The following is a 16,335-nucleotide window of genomic DNA, read 5'->3' on the forward strand; positions in this document are numbered from 1 at the left end:
TCTGTCCCATTCGGCGACCCCCAGTTCAGGGAGGTTGGGGATCCCGTGGGGAGGGGTCAGGCAAGCCCCCCGAGAATGATGAAAGGGTTGGTGAGAGGTGCCAGGAGCTCGGTCTATTTGGGCGAACCAGGAGAAGGTGAAGGGGTGACTTTATCCCCGTCTATAAGTACCAGCTGGACAAATTCAGCCTGGGAAGAAGGCGTCCGTTTTTAACGATGAGAGGAATTAACCGATTTCCCACGGGGCACGGTGGAGTCGCCATCCCTGGCCGTGGTTCAGTCGAGACGGGGTGAAGCCACCTGGCTGCGTCAGTCCCGGCTGGCACCATCGGGCAGCGGCGGGTGGTCACGTCTGTGCCAGGCAGTCTCCGTCCCGCGGCGGGGGCTGCCGTCGTTCTGGGGTCCCGGGTGCGTGAAGCGAGTGGGAGCTTCCTTGTCAGGCTGCCTTGGCGTCAAGCGGCACTAGGGGCCCTCTCCATGTGGAGTCAGTGGTGCACTGACACCCGGGTCCCAGTGTGGCCCCAGGGGGCCTGTGCTGCGGGGAGGGGGGTGGGAGGCTCAGGAGGTGGCGCTGCATCGGCTCCCAGCTCAGGGGAGGGAGCAGTGGAGAACAGATGGGATATGGCTGCGTTGCACCGTGTATGCCTGGGTGGAGTAGCCTGTGGAACTCCCTGCTGCAGGGTATCAGAGAGGCAAAGAGTAACGGTGAATTGAAATAAGAGTGGATTTCACGTGACCATGAACAGACGTGCCTCCCAGCTGGGACATGCACTACTGGCCCCCAGGCTTCGGGCTCTGAGTCTGGGGGTGTCAGGAAGAGATTTCCTGCAGAGACGGGGTCCCCGAGTAGCTGGATCATCGCTCGGCCCCTCCCACGCCCTCCTGATCCCCAGAGGGCGGGACGATTATGCTATGCGGCGGGGGAGACCTTTCCCTGCATGCTCATGGCTGTGTGGAGGCCGGGGGCCCCAAAGGGGCCTAGGGTACCCAGCAGAAAGTCGTGGGGGAGTGGGCATGACCCCAGAGATTGCCATGGAGAAGGGGCAGCGTGCGCCACGCCTACCGCAACACCTTTGGGTGCGGGGCTGGGCCGGGCCACGCACCACACGCTCTCCCGAGTGCTCTGGAATCCTCATGGTTATTCCGAGTGCCTCGAAACTGGCTGGGCCTGGGTTCCCTGGGCAGGGGAGCGTCTGATGGCTGAGAGCAGAGGACGGGGGGGCAGTGGCCTGGGAGCCAGGACTCCTGGGTTCTCAGTCACCCTTTGTCTTCCCCTCCCCAGACAGTGATCCAAATTTGGGGTCATTTGACCAAGGGGTTCCTGAGATATCTAACCATATCCCTAAGACTGTCTGTCTGTCTATCTATAGATAGATAGATAGATAGATAGACAGACAGTCCATCCATCATCTATTTGTCTATCTATCTATCCCCATACACACTCGTCATCTATCTAGCTATCTAGCTGGTCATTTGCCAGTATCAAAGATGGCCGCTCCCGTTTAATGGTGCATTAAATAGCGCTGAAGCGGACATATTTGATCCTGGCTCTCAGGCTGAGCCGATCCCGGGGGGCGTGGCCATCTTGCCTGATGCGCTCGCCACTCTCATGGGGGCGGCCATATTTGATGGGTTCCCCTGCCGTTGGGCTTGGGGGCGGCCATCTTGGAAGCGGGCAGAGGCCGACGGGGAGGAACGTCATAGCCCTGGTGGCGGCCATCTTGGAAGCGGGCAGATGAGCTGGCTGCGGCTGGGGGTGGTGGATGCGCCTTCGGCCGGGGTGGCCCCGGAAGTGGAAGCAGACGCCTGGGGGAGGGGCTGTCAGAACTTCCTGCCCAGAGCCCTTGTCTTGATTCCAGCCACAACAAGGGGCTGGGAGAGACCATGGTAAGGGGGGCCCCGGACTCCTGGGTTCTCTGGGAGGGGAGGGGTCTGGTGGCTGGGAGCCCGGACTCCTGGGTTCTCTGGGAGGGGAGGGGTCTGGTGGCTGAGAGCTGGGTGCCCGGACTCCTGGGTTCTCGGGGAGGGGAGGGGTCTGGTGGCTGGGAGCCCGGACTCCTGGGTTCTCTGGGAGGGGAGGGGTCTGGTGAGTTAGAGCAGGGGGGGCTGGGAGCCCGGACTCCTGGGTTCTCTGGGAGGGGAGGGGTCTGGTGAGTTAGAGCAGGGGTGGGGCTGGGTGCCCGGACTCCTGGGTTCTCTGGGAGGGGAGGGGTCTGAGAGCAGGAGGGGCTGGGAGCCTGGACTCCTGGGTTCTCGGGGAGGGGAGGGGTCTGGTGGCTGAGAGCAGGAGGGGCTGGGAGCCCGGACTCCTGGGTTCTCTGAAGCCCTTTGTCTTCCCTCCCGCACCCCCCAGGACAGCGAGTTCTCCGACCCGGAGCTGGCCGCGGCGGGCGAGGAGTCCAAGTCGGAGAACGGCGAGAACGCGCCCGTGTACTGCATCTGCCGCAAGCCGGACATCAACTGCTTCATGATGTACGGAGACCGGGGGGTAGGGTGGGGGCTGCTAGGACTCAGGGTGCTGGAAGGGGGGTGGGTCATTTGCTGCCCCTGCAGGGAGAGCCCAGGGGGAACTCAGTCCAGCCATCCTGCTCACTGAGCCAGGCCAAGGGAGTCTCTCCCTCCCCCCTCCAGGAAATTCCAGCTGTTATAGGGGGCTGGGCAGGGGGCGCTCTCCCTGGCAGTCAGGGCTGGGCGCTAGGGAGTGCTGTGTTCTCCCCTGGCAGTCAGGGCCAGGGCATGCCGTGGGGCCGGGCGCCGGATGTTCTCCCCTGGCAGTCAGGGCTGGGCGCTAGGGAGTGCTGTGTTCTCCCCTGGCAGTCAGGGCCGGGTGCTGGGGCATGCCGTGGGGCTGGGCAGGGGGCGCTCTCCCTGGCAGTCAGGGCTGGGCGCTAGGGAGTGCTGTGTTCTCCCCTGGCAGTCAGGGCCGGGGCATGCCGTGGGGCCGGGCGCCGGGGCATGCCGTGGGGCCGGGCGCCGGATGTTCTCCCCTGGCAGTCAGGGCTGGGCACTGGGGAGTGCTGTGTTCTCCCCTGGCAGTCAGGGCCGGGCGCCGGGGCATGCCGTGGGGCTGGGCGGGGGACGCTCTACCCTGGCAGTCAGGGCTGGGCATTGGGGGGTGCTGTGGGGGAGGGTTGTGCACCAGGAGGTGCCATGGGGGAGGGCTGGGGTTACTTTTCCCTGGCAGTCAGTGCTGGGTGCTGGCGGGTGCCATGGGGCAGGGCCGTGTGCCGGGGGGCCGGGCGGGGGACCCTCTCCCCTGGCAGTCAGGATCAGGTGCTGGGGGATGCAGGGCGGGGGGCTCAGTAGGGGGCGCTCTGATTCTCCTCTCTCTCCCGCCCCTGCAGAGGCTGTGATAACTGCAATGAGTGGTTCCATGGCAATTGTATTAACATCACAGAGAAGATGGCGAAGGCCATTCGGGAATGGTACTGTCTGCAGTGCCGAGGTGAGGAACGGAGCGGGGAGCCCGGACTCCTGGGTTCTCTCCTGGGCTCTGGTGGGGGGTGGGGCTGTCTCCTTGGTCTTTCCAGCTGTGATATGCTTTCCTCTCCCCACTGCAGATAAGAACCCGAATTTGGAGATCCGATACCGGCACAAGAAATCCAGAGAGAAGGAGCGGGAGGGTGAGCGGGACCGGGCGGAGAAGGACGAGCTGAGGAAGAAGGCTCAGGAGCTGGCCCTGGACCAGAGCCGTGGGTCGAAAGTAGGAGGCCAGGTGAGGGTGTTCTGGGGGGCAGGGCCCAGGATTCTATCCCATGAGCCCATGGGCCGCGTTGCCAGGGAGCCAAGCCGCAGGGTTCCAAAAGCGGCTCCACGTGCCAGCCGGGCCCTGACGGGTTCCAGTCGCTGCTGTTCCCCGTTCCTGCCCAGGGAGGGGGTGTTTATGATCCTCCCTCTCATTCGTGCCGCTCCCCATGGGCAGAGTTAAGGGTAAACACCCTGGACTCTAGTCTGATACCCCTGAATCCCTGGGCAGATAGTTCTGACTGAGTTGCCATGTCGCGTTATGTGCAGCTGTTCCCCAACCGCCCCTCTCCAGAGGTGGCTGCATCTTGGCACCTGGCGAACCTGTCCCATTTTGAGTGGCAGCACTCCCCTCCAGTCAGTTGTGCCTGTAGATTTTTGAAAGTGACCTGACGGTTTCCTTTCCATTCTTACTCCATGTTTCTGGAGTATGGGGCGGTTGGGTGACACCAATGGGCACGGGGTGAACTTCTGACTGTACTTTATTGGCTGTGGCTGCGCTACAAATGCAGATGTGCTAACTCGTCTGCCTCTTCGCTCAGGAAGTGTTCTCCCTGCCTCCTAAATCCACCCGGAGGCTGTGACATTTTCTCCTTGCGACCAGCCTTGGTTACCTTCAGAATAGACTGTCGTGCCCTCTGTGCAGCCCAACCCGCCCCCGGTGCATCTCCGCCTGTCTGAGCTAGGGGAGACGACATCCCCTGTAAAAACTTCTTACCCCGTCCGCTCTCCAGTGCTGCAGCTGGACGGGAGAATGAAGGATTCCCAGTTCCCCCGAGAGAACTGCCACCCGGGGGTTTATGCGGTAAATGCACTCAAATGGCTACTCCTGGCGCATCTTGCCATCTGTTCCCCCCCCCCCGATCTCGGTCCCCGTGATCCGTTTGTTATATGCCAGGTGGAGTGTCAAGTATTGAGTTAGGATCTTGTAAATCCCCGAATACGGCAACCAGCGGAGGAGCTGAGAAATAAGGGAGAGGGTGTGGGGTCTTCAGGGAGGAGGAGGGAGCTGGCTCTGAGGGTTGGTTTTTTTTTGGTGGGAGGGTGGCTGAGCACGGGATAGGTGCCACTTTAAGGGTGCCGCAGCGGACAAATCAGCTGGGAAGAGTCTAGAGCCATCTCCAAGCCATAAGCTCGGGGCGGAGTCAGCCCTGCGGGAGAGCCGGGCTGTTTGTTTCCGTGGAAATGTTTCTCGATCAGGGGCGCTGTTTGACACGTGGGCCGGCATCGGTTCGGGTGTCCCTCTTGCGCTCAAATCTCAGTGTTGCCGGGAAAGCAAAAAGCTGCGATTGACAAGCCACAACAGCAGCAAATGCGTTGTTGTTTTTTTTTTTTTTTTTTAAAGGCCCCCTAGTCCCTTTTCTGGCCCCCAAAATTGGATGCAGCTCTGGGGACTTAATCATGGTGCATTTCACGGATTGTCTTCTGCTGTGGCAGCCCAAATCTGGCAGGTGGCACGAGGAACAGAAGGGAACCGGGCCTGTTAAGCAGCAGATTCCACTGCAAAGAAAGTGAATGAAGCTTGCTAGGAATATTTCCCTCTAACCAGAAGCATGAGCCGCTACATATTAAACGGGGGCTTGGCTTTTACGCCCACAGTTATTTCTGGCCATGCCGGATAAAATGCAGACCTCCAAGTTGTGGATTTGTGGATGCAAACAGCTAGACTTGGTTTAAAAAGTATCCACGTGTGTTGGGTGTGGAGGGTAGGTTGTTGCAGTCCTTAGCAATGGTTAAAGTGACGGTTGTGATGCCAAACAGATTAAAAGTCTTAAAGGGTACAAAGGTTGTTTCCAGATTACAGGGGTGTTTCCCTTTACCGGCCAACTTCAGCTTTGGACTGAGGGGCAGATGCTAAATTGCCTCTTTGCAAAGAAGAATCTAAAGGGGCTGGGGATGTTTTAAGAGACAGACTGAGGAAGGTAGAAATCTCAAACCTGGCTTGTTTGATAGATCTCACCACGGGGCAAGAGCAAGTCAGATTTGAAGGTAGTGGATGGAGTGATGATTTAAAAGATGTGAGAGGAAAAATGGTCTCTCTTTTTCCTGCCCCAGTTAAGGACACCCCCAGTTAAGGATGCCCCGGGTTAAGGATGACTTCCTCATCTTTCTACAATGTGCAAACTTGTCATTCTTACAGTTCTCTCATCCGCAACAGCAAATCAAGCGCTCGGCACGGATGTGTGGGGAGTGCGAGGCGTGCCGGCGGACAGAGGACTGTGGCCAGTGTGACTTCTGCCGTGACATGAAGAAATTCGGAGGACCCAATAAAATCCGTCAGAAGTGCCGTCTGCGGCAGTGCCAGGTCCGGGCACGGGTGAGTACTGGCGTGTTTACTTCCTGTCCTAAACACCTGTGTGCTCCGTCTGGACGCTATTACCCAGCTGCCCTGCTCCAGAGGTGGCCGCATGTCATCCGAGCTGCTTATCAGAGTGTTTCTTTTCTTTCTAGGAATCATATAAGTATTTCCCAGCCTCGGTAAGTTGGCCCCATCCTTTCTGTGCCCATTTCCCTGCAGGATTCCTGGGTTCTCTCCCTAGGTCTGGGAGGGGAGAGGGGGCTAGTGGGTAGAGCAGCAGGGTGGCTGGGAACCAGGACTCCTGGGTTCTCTCCCCAGCTCTGGGAGGAGAGTGCGGAAAGGGAAATGGGAGTCAGGTCCTATTCCCAGATTTTGCAGTTTGATCATGGACTGGTCTCTTCCCCTCATTGTGCCTCAGTTTCCCTGTCTGTGTGTGGGGCAGTCACAGGGGAGGGGGTAGGCCTGAGGTGTCAGGCAGCAAGTATCTAACCCCCTCCTGGCAGATGCTGCGAGGGCGGGATGAGGACCTGCAGATGCTGAAAGAGCAGTTGGAATCATCCGCCACCCCTGAGCCGCTGTCAGACGACGACCTCCCGATTGACCCCGACTTGTACCAAGATTTCTGTGCTGGAGCCTTCGACGACCAGAACCTGGTGAGGGCCCCACCCAACCTGCGGGATCCCATGCGTGGCAGGGCCCCAGGAGATCTCAGGCGCCATGTGTCCAGATCGAGCATTCTCCAAATGGTTTTACTCTGCAGCTGTTCCTCAGCTGCCCCACCCCAGAGGTGGCTGCATCTCAATGCAGGGTGTCCCGTCCCTGAACGTTCAGCCTCTGGGCTCTGTTTTTCCTAGTATGGGTCCTTGGACATGTGGGGGGCTCCCTGGACAGGACCCTGGGTCGAGCGTCATTGAGGGCTCAGAAGGCCTCTGTAGCCCGCTTGGGAGGAACAGGCGGGTATCTAGGGTATGTGGCCTCTCAAGCTCACTCGGGGGGGCCGGTCTCATCCTTTTCTCCTCTCCTGCCCCCCACCCCTCCAAGCCGTGGCTCAGTGACCCAGAGGATGCCCCGTTCCTGGACCCTGTGCTCCGCAAACGCGCCGTGAAGGTCAAGCATGTCAAGAGGCGGGAGAAGAAATCAGAGAAGAAGGTAGGAGCCAGTTGCAGCCGCCACGGAGACTTTTTCCCCAGTCGTGGGGTATATCCCAGCTCCGGGACGGAAGTAGGGGCTGGGAGCCAGGACTCCTGGGTTACCTCCCCGGCTCTGGGAGGGGAGTGGGGTCTAGTGGTTAGAGCAGAGAGGGCTGGGAGCCAGGACTCCTGGGTTCTCTCCCTGGCTCTGGGAGGGGAGTGGGGTCTAGGGGTTAGAGCAGGGGGGCTGGTCACGGAGGGGCCCCTGACGGGAGGTGGAAAGGGGGAGATGGCCCTGGGGGGCCACAGGGCGCTGACGTGGTCTCCCCCCCCCGCAGAAGGAGGAGAAGTACAAGCGTCACAAGCAGAAGCAGAAGCACCGGGACCGGTCGCGGCACGCCGAGCGGCCCGACGCCAAGGACCCGGCCTCCCTGCACCAGTGCCTGGGCCCCGGCTGCATCCAGCCGGCCCGCGCCGCCTCCAAGTACTGCTCCGAGGAGTGCGGCATGAAGCTGGCTGCCAAGTAAGAGCCCTGGCCCGGCCCCCGGGAGTTCCTAGCCCTGGGAATCCCCGGGCCCCAGCAGGGGTCCCCATGGCATCGGCACCATCCCAATCACCCGGATGAGACCCGCACGCCCCCCACCCCAGCCCCATATCTCCCTGGCTGAGACCCATGCCTCCCCCAGCCCCATGTCTGTCCCCCCGTCCCAGATCAGACCCACAGGGTCCCCCCCCCGCCCCATGTGTCCATCCCCCTCGATCAGACTCTCAGGGACCCACCCCAGATCAGACAGACAGGGCCCCCCCCAGCCCCATGTGTCCATCTCCCCTGATCGGACTCTTGGGGGGTCCCCCACACCATATCAGACCCACAGGGTACCCCCAGACTGGTATCCCCCCAACAGGTCAGCCTGTCTCTCTCTCCCCGTCCAGCCGGATCTACGAGATCCTTCCGCAGCGCATCCAGCAGTGGCAGCAGAGCCCGTGCGTGGCGGAGGAGCACGGCAAGAAGCTGCTGGAGCGGATTCGGCGGGAGCAGCAGCAGGCGCGGCTGCGGCTGCAGGAGATGGAGCGTCGCTTCCACGAGCTGGAGGCCATCATCGGCAAGGCCAAGCAGCAGGCCATCAAGGAGGATGAGGAGGTGGGCGGGGCCAGGCGCCTGGGTTCCATCTCTGGCTCTTGGAGGGGTGGGGGGTCTGGTGGGTGAGAGCGGGGTGGGGGGGCTGGGAGCCAGGACTCCTGGGTTCTCTCCCCCAGCTGTCCTGTGCTCCGAGATCCCCCGCTGGGCAGCGCTAACAGGGCCCTCCCTGCTCTCTCCCCACAGACCAACGAGGGAGACAGCGATGACACCGACCTGCAGATCTTCTGCGTCTCCTGCGGGCATCCCATCAACCCCAAGGTGGCGCTGCGCCACATGGAACGTTGCTACGCCAAGGTACGCTGCCCTGCCCCGCGGGGCCTGGGAAACAGACTCTCCCCTTGTCCCGTCCCCCCCCTCCGCCCCAGAGGTGGCCGCCTCTGACGGCCGTGCGGCATTATGTGCGGCTGTTCCCCTGTCTTGTCCCCGTCCCCTTCCCGGTGCACTGACGAGCCCTGTGTTCTCCCTTTCCCCACAGTACGAGAGCCAGACGTCCTTCGGATCCATGTACCCAACCCGCATAGAGGGGTGAGTCCCAGCCCTGTAGGGGGGTGCTCTCCAAATCCGTCCCCCTGGGACCATATGGGCTGATATTGTCCATCCCCCTAAATCTTCCCCCACCGACCTGACCCCTTGGTTCCCCCCCACATATGGTTCCCCCTCTGACTACCTCTGCCAGTTGTCCCCTTTCCACCATTCCACTGCTTTTGGTTCCCACATCCCTGTAATTCCCCCGCAGGACATCACCCCTTGTCTTCGATTCCTACAATCCTCCTCTCTGCCCCACTCGCATGTACCTTCATAGGCTCCTCGACCCGTAGGGTGAGAAGGGACCGCAGGGGGCACCTAGTCTGACCCTCGACCACGCTGCAGGATTCAAACCATCCCAGACAGATGGCTCCGGCCTCCGCTCGAAACCCTCCAGCGAAGGAGCTTCCACGACCTCCCGAGGCCTCGGTTCCATCGTCCTGCTGTTCGGAAGTTTTCCCTGAGACTTAATCTCAATCTGCTGTGCTGTAGTTTGACCCCACGGCCTCTTGTCCTGCCGTCTGGGGCAAGAGAGAACCACCCGTCTCCATCTTTTCTATGGCAGCCTTTCGAGTATCTGAAGATCGCTCGCATGTCCCCCCTCAATCTCTTTTCCAAACTGAGCATTCCCAGTTCCTGCAGCCTTTGCTCACGTGGCCGGTGTCCCACCCCTTTGATCGGCTTTGTCGCTCGCCTCTGGGTCTTACCCGCTGTCACCACCTCCTTTCTGTGCATCGGTGACTGAAACTAGACATTTCCTCTCCGGCAAATCTTCACCAGATATCCCTATTCTGGGCTACTGTCTCCCAGTGTGTGGTGTCGACGCCACATCTCTTGATGTTTATCTCGAGGGTGTTGGCCGCCATGAGGACACTGACATTAGTGCGACGATCTTCCCACTTTGTGTTGAGGATCTTCCAGAGAAAGGGCTGGGGCTGGCGTTCCAGGTTTTTCAGGTTACCCAAGTCTCTCAGCCGTAGAGGAGAGCTGGGCTTCTCACCGCTTTATAAACTAAAAGTCCCGTGTGTGTGTTCTGATGTCGTGAATGTGGAACACCTGGCAAGGCTGGCACGGCGAATTCTGGGCTGGATCTCGGCGTCTGTGTCTGCCTCTGTGAGAGATGGCTGCCGAGATAGGCAAAGTCTTCTACGTTTTCCAGTTCTTCTTTGTCGATATCGATCTTCCTTGCTGGGTCTGATGATTGACCTTGTTTTGCCGATGTTAGCCCGAGGCTTTGGTAAGTTTCAGAGAAGCAGTTACAGGCTAGATCTTCCTTTGTGTGCGCAACGACAGCACAATCCTCTGCGTACCGGAGTTCGGTTATTGTTGCCGATATTAGTTCTGGCACGGAGACGAGAGAGGCCGAAGAGGTGGCCGTCAGTCCGATATTGGATGCCAGTGCCCTGTGGTAGATGGTCTTGGGTTAATGTTTTCATAGCTGCGGAGAAAAGGGGGGGTGCCGGTACACATCCTTGTTTTACGCCAGTTCGGACGACAGAGGACTCGGAGGCAGAGCCACCGCACAGGATGGAGGCGGTCATCAGGTTGTGAAGGAGTCTTACAATGGTGATACATTTACTTGGGAAGCCAAACTTTGACATGATTTTCCATAGAGCCTCACGGTTGACAGAGTCGAAGGCTTTGAATAGATCGATTAAAGGCCATATACAGCTCCCAGTGGTGGTCCTGGCATTTTTTCTGGATCTGCCTGGCTGCGGAAATCATGTTGGTGGTGCCTCGTGATGGTCTGAAGCCACACCGGGACTCTGGCAGTCCTTCCTCTGCAGGAGGAAACAGGCGATTCAGTGAGATTCTAGCAAGAATCTTCCCAGCGATGGAGCGGAGGCCAGTGTCTCAACAGTTGCTGCAGTCGGCCCTGTCTCCCTTTTTGAAAACGGCGATATTAGCGTTACGTAAGTCAGCGGGGATTTCTTCAGTGCGCCAGTTTTTGAGGAGCAGCAAATGACGCTTGTTAGTCAGTGTTTCTCCCCTCGCTTTCAGTACCGCAGCTGGTACGTCATCAGGACCTGGTGCTTTGGTCTTCAGTTGATTGATTGCTTTCCAGATCTCCTCAGGGGGCGGTGGGTTGGCAGGAGTTTCCCAGATTGGGTGCTGAGGGATGGAGTCGCTGGTGTCATTGGTCACAGTCGTTTCTCGATTTAGAAGCTTTTGGCCGTGTTCCCTTTAAGAAGGGCACTACCTTCTTCAGAGCTCAGCGGTGTGATGAGGCCACGTGAGATTGGGCCGTACAGGGGCTTTGTCTCACACTAAAAGCGCCGCATATCACGTCTGTCAGCGAATGTTTGGCTTTCTTTTGCTTTGTCTTCCCACCGTTTGGTTTTGATTTCTCAGCCCCTCCTTTGAGCTGATGGCGAGAGCTCTGCTTCTGCCTGGCCAGTGGTTGGCTTTGCCAGTCGCAGAAAGCTTTTCCTCTTCCGGCCCAAAAGGGCTGTGATCTCAATGGTGTTGTTAAACCAGTCCTGACGGCGGCAGGTAGCAAGGCTGATGGATTCCTCGCAAGCCTTGTGGGGGCTTCCCCGTCTTCCTCGGCACTTGTTTGTCATTTCCAGGTGTGCATGTGGCCAGTTTTCACCAAGGAGGGTTTGAAGGGATCTCGGTGCGCTGAGGACTGAAGTCTTCGGATGTTGTGTTGCCGTCTGTGTGATTTGAATTGCTTTCTACGTTTCGATGCAATCCTGAGGGATATGACTGACCTCTCCAGGCGGGGGTCAGCCCAGCGAGCATCGGCTCCTCTCAGGACACGGCAGATTTGGACATCTCTTCGATCCCGTGTTTGTACAATGACCTAGTCTAGGAGGTGCCACTGCTTTGAGCGGGGGGTGTGGCCAAGTTGTTTTCTACTTGTTGCTTTGTGTGGAGATTGTGTTTGTGATCACAAGGTTGTGCTCTGCACATTGACTGAGCAGAAGGATGCCATTGGAAGTGGTCTTGTCCGCTCCTTCCTTCCTTCCCAGTGGTGCTACTCCATACGCGAGAGCCTTGGCCAACTCTTGAGTTCAAGTCTCCTAAGAGGGTTGACTTCTCTGTTTTGGGGAATGGATGCAGAGGGTCATAAGACGCTCGTCGATGCTGACGGGGAGCTCAGTGAGGCGGTTGACCTAGAAAGTTCTTGAGTGCAAAGCCAACACCGTGTATTGGCCTGTCGCGTGCTGCTTTTCCTTTCCAGAAGAAGGCCACTGGAGGGTGGCGGTTATACTCTGAGGGGCAGCGGCGATGTCGCTGTTGTACCTCGAGCGACCGTCGCTGCTCTGCCTTTGGGTCTTCCACTTGGGGATCCGTCTAGCACGGCACGGACGTGCCGAGTTGCAAGAAACCTTTTTTGGTTTTCGGCCGCGTAGGACACGATCCTTCTGGAGCCGGTTCTCCAGTCAGATATGGTGGGATACCCTGTGCTTGGGGCTCCCTCTCCCTGTACGGGGTGAGCAGAGGGGTTCCCAAAAAGGCCTGCTCAGTCATGCCTGCTGTTGCTGAAAATGCCCCCCTGCCCCAATCCAGGGGAACACTGTTATGCTTATAGGAAGCACACGGGCTCGTTTTCAGGGGAAAAGGCAATACGCTGCGTTTATTGGAAACACAACAATTAGCATATGCATTTAAACACACTCACACTCACACTCACACACACTCTCTGTCTGTCTGTCTGTCTGTCTATGTTCTAGTTACGAGTCTGGATCAATCTAGTGGCCAGCTAGGTTGATCACGGGTGGGGACGAGCCAGGTTCTGTCGGTCGCGACACAGTGCTTCAGGGAAGTCTTGGCAGGACGAACCCAAAGTTTCATGGCAAGGCCCCCTGTTTCCATAGTGAATCTCCTTCATTGGGACCAATGCGTTTTGCACCGTCATGCTGTAATCAATCTTCTCATCCTTTATCTTGTTCCTTCATCGGTCTGTCGGGGAGTTACCCCAGGCCGCGTTGATCACTGCTGTCTTGTCTCCATTGATCGGTGCCTGCCTCATCTTTGGATTCGTCAGTCTGCCCTCCTGTGTGTTGCAGTCTCCTGGCGCCTTTACGTCTGTCCTGGGTTCCTCCCTAGAACATCTGGCCCAGCGACGGCCTTCACACTTGTCTTCTAACACACACATTCCTCGTTCACACACAAAACAGGATTGATTTACACAGAGCATGTGAACAGGAACATCAAACTGCAATGCAGGAGAAAACAATCGTCACATTCTTTTACTTATTTCAAAATGCTCATTTTAAACCTAAAGCTCTGTCACTGCCTTGAAATCAGCTTCAGACACAAGCTTCTGGCTGAAGCCTCTTTACCAATGGCCCACGAGGCCATTCCTCCTGCTTTCAGAAAGGGAGGCTGGCAGGATATGATCAAATCATACACCAGGGCATTTAATACAAGCTGCATTATTCTTTATCCTTCGTTCTAAGTTATACCAAATACCACCATAAAATCCCAGTACTACCCCACGGCGACTGTCTTGCGGTCACCGCCTGCGTGTGGGTCTGTGGCTAGGGACTCAGGGTGATCACATCACCTGCCTCTGTCACCACTGCCCAGGGCTTTTACGGGTAGGGGTGAGGGGGAAAATTACGCCTGGGAAAGCAGCCTGCGCATGAGTCGTTTAAGGGGGAGGAGCTGTTCTGCACCAGCAGCCACACAGATCGTGATGGGGGAGGCACCCGTGTCCGGGGTCCAGGGGGTCCAAGAGGAGCGGGGGCAGCCCTTCGTCCGCCTTGGCAGCCGGCGAGAGGCGATCCTGCCTCAGTTCCCCTCTACTGCCCTTGGGGCCTTCCACCAGGTCGTGTTTGCAACAGCGTCGCGTTGCTGACTCATGTCGAGGTTGTGATCCAGCACAACTCCCAGCTCGGCCAGTTTTCCTCCAGTCTGTAATTGTGCGTTTGGTTTTCCACCGTCCATGGGCCTCCGTTGAAATGCGTTGTGTTGGCGATAGCCCCAATCTCCAATTTATCAAGATCCCTCTGATTTTTAGCTCTGTCCTCCAAAGGGTTGGCAACCCCCCCTCGCCTTGTGCCATCTGTAAACTGGATCAGTTTGCTCCCATCCTGGTAGTTAATAAAAATGTGAAACACCCCCGGCCCCAGAACAGATCCCTGTGGAACCCCACGTGAGACCTCCCTCCAGTCCGCCATCATTCAGACAATTTCCAAAGGACTCCTGGGTTCTCTCCCTGGCTCTGGGAGGGGAGTGGGGGCTGGTGGTTAGAGCGGGGGGGCTGGGAGCCAGGACTCCTGGGTTCTCTTTCTGGGTCTGACAAGCAGGATTGAATGCACATGCATGTGCCTCAGTTTCCCCCTCTGAACAATGGGGCAATGCTGCCTAGGTTGTCCTAGGGGCATGGAGGCCCCCCCGCCCTTGCAGCTGGTAGCAGCTGCAGCCTCTCACCCGGCCACTGTGTCTCCCCTCCCCAGAGCCACCCGCCTCTTCTGTGACGTCTACAACCCTCAGAGCAAGACCTACTGCAAGCGGCTGCAGGTGCTGTGTCCCGAGCACTCCCGCGACCCCAAGGTGAGGGGCTGTGGCTGGGGGGCTAGGCTAGCAGGGGTAAGGAGCGAGGGCCAGCGTGTGTGCAAACCCTGTGGTGCCCCCTCCAGGTGTCGGTGGACGAGGTGTGCGGCTGCCCCCTGGTAAAGGACGTGTTCGAGCTCACTGGCGATTTCTGCCGCGTGCCCAAGAGAAAATGCAACCGGCACTACTGCTGGGAGAAACTGCGCCGGGCCGAGGTGGACCTGGAGAGAGTGCGCGTGGTACGGAGCGGGGCCGGCGCTACGCGGTGCTCTCCCCTGGCAGGCAGGGCCGGACGCTGCGGGAGGCTGGGCAGGGAGCCCTCTCCCCTGGCAGTGAGGCCAGGCCCTAAAATCTAGGCATGGTCCCAAGTGGTTTTTATTGCTTCTGACTGAAGAAATTCCTGCCCCCTCATCCCTCCCACACTTCTATTAAGTAGGGAGCTCCCCTTTTCCTGACCCACTGTCTGTCTGTTTGTCACTGTGCAGCTATTCCCCAGCTGCCCCGCCCCAGAGGTGGCCGCATCTCCGTGCCAGCCGAGCTGTCCCCAGTGCCGTTATGTGCGGCTGTTCCCCAGCTGCCCCGCCCCAGAGCTAGCTGCATCTCCGTGCCGGCCGAGCTGTCCCCAGCAGCGTTATGTGTGGCTGTTCCCCAGCTGCCCTGCCCCAGAGCTAGCTGCATCTCCGTGCCGGCCGAGCTGTCCCCAGTGCCGTTATGTGCGGCTGTTCCCCAGCTGCCCTGCCCCAGAGCTAGCTGCATCTCCGTGCCGGCCGAGCTGTCCCCAGCTGCCCCGCCCCAGAGGTGGCCGCGTGTAACGACTCCTCCTGCTGTTGGCAGTGGTACAAGCTGGACGAGCTCTTTGAGCAGGAGCGGAACGTGCGCATGGCCATGACCAACCGGGCTGGGCTGCTGGCGCTGATGCTGCACCAGACCATCCAGCACGACCCGCTGACCACAGACCTGCGCACCACCACTGACCGCTGAGCCCGGTGAGCAGCTGGGGCCCGGGGTCGTCCCTCGCGGGGGAGCCGGCTGCTCGGGGGCGGCTGGGTTCCAGGGCCTCCCCTAATGACTCACTCTCTCTCTCCCAGGGTCGGCGCCAGGCTTCGTGGAGTCTCCGGATCCTCGTTGGTTCTTTTTTTTTTAATGATTTTTAAAAAAAAAACTTTTTTTTTCTTTACAAAAAAACCCACAAAAAACAAAAGGAGGAAAAATGTAGCGAAGCTCTGCCAGGGGTGAGGGAATTTGCCCCTGCCCAGGCCCCCACTCCCCCCCCACTAGCTTGGGCCTTCTGAGACCGCCCTCCCCCCACTCCGGCCCTCCTGCTGCGGGTTTGGCTTGTCCCTTTCCAACCCACCCCACCCGTGGGTGCTTCTCCAGGTGCTGCAGGCTACGGGGTCCACCCTGAAGAGAGATGGGCCCTCGCTGGGTCAGCGCAGTGGGGTGGGGGGTGAGTGTGGGCAGTAGGGGCTAGAGGGCTGGACGGGGGCGGGGGGAAGAGATGGACGGAATGAGGTTGCCACTAATAAAAAAGTTTTAAAGTGAAGCTTATTTTTACTGTTCTCTGGGGGTGGGGACAGTGGCTGTTCTTAAGCGGGTTTCCTGGCCGAGCTATTCCTCCCCTCTGCCCCCAAGCAAACCCTGCAGCAGGGGGGTCAACGTCCTGCCTGAGATAAGCGCCCCCAAGCAGGCCCTGGAGCGGGGGGGTCCCGCGGGTTAACGTCCTGCCTGAGCTAAGCACCCTCTTCCCAGCCAGACTCTGCGGCGGGGAGTCCCAGGGGTTAATGCCCTGGCCGAGCTAAGCCCCCCCCCATCCAGACCTTGCAGGGGGGAGTCCCGCGGGTTAACGCCCTGGCCGAGCTAAGCCCCCCCCATCCAGACCCTGCAGCGGGGAGCCCCGCGGGTTAACGGCCTGGCTGAGCTAAGCCCCCCAGACCCTGCAGCAGGGAGCCCTGCAGGTTAACACCCTGGCCGAACGAAGCCCCCCCCCCG

At 59.1% G+C, this 16,335-nt stretch overlaps 1 protein-coding gene across 4 annotated transcripts; it reads left to right on the forward strand.

Annotated features, from left to right (window-relative positions):
• The first annotated feature begins 1,802 nt into the window (after positions 1 to 1,802).
• Positions 1,803 to 15,541, forward strand: CXXC1 (CXXC finger protein 1). Of its 4 annotated transcripts, none has more exons than XM_039510383.1 (16): positions 1,803 to 1,886; positions 2,353 to 2,471; positions 3,344 to 3,444; positions 3,560 to 3,714; positions 5,884 to 6,060; positions 6,195 to 6,221; positions 6,546 to 6,695; positions 7,084 to 7,191; positions 7,511 to 7,695; positions 8,106 to 8,313; positions 8,497 to 8,607; positions 8,789 to 8,838; positions 14,250 to 14,346; positions 14,433 to 14,585; positions 15,181 to 15,332; positions 15,435 to 15,541. In XM_039510383.1, the coding sequence occupies exons 1-15, from the start codon at positions 1,884 to 1,886 to the stop codon at positions 15,325 to 15,327; spliced, it is 1,791 nt and encodes a 596-aa protein (XP_039366317.1). In that variant the 5' UTR covers positions 1,803 to 1,883; the 3' UTR covers positions 15,328 to 15,332; positions 15,435 to 15,541. The 4 variants fall into 4 exon arrangements, with proteins under 4 accessions (XP_039366317.1, XP_039366318.1, XP_039366319.1 ...); XM_039510384.1 differs by having other exon boundaries at positions 5,902 to 6,060; XM_039510385.1 differs by lacking the exon at positions 6,195 to 6,221.
• Positions 15,542 to 16,335: the final 794 nt, after the last annotated feature.

This window comes from Mauremys reevesii, linkage group 22 (genome assembly GCF_016161935.1).
Source record: "Mauremys reevesii isolate NIE-2019 linkage group 22, ASM1616193v1, whole genome shotgun sequence".
NCBI classification, from domain to species: domain Eukaryota; kingdom Metazoa; phylum Chordata; order Testudines; family Geoemydidae; genus Mauremys; species Mauremys reevesii.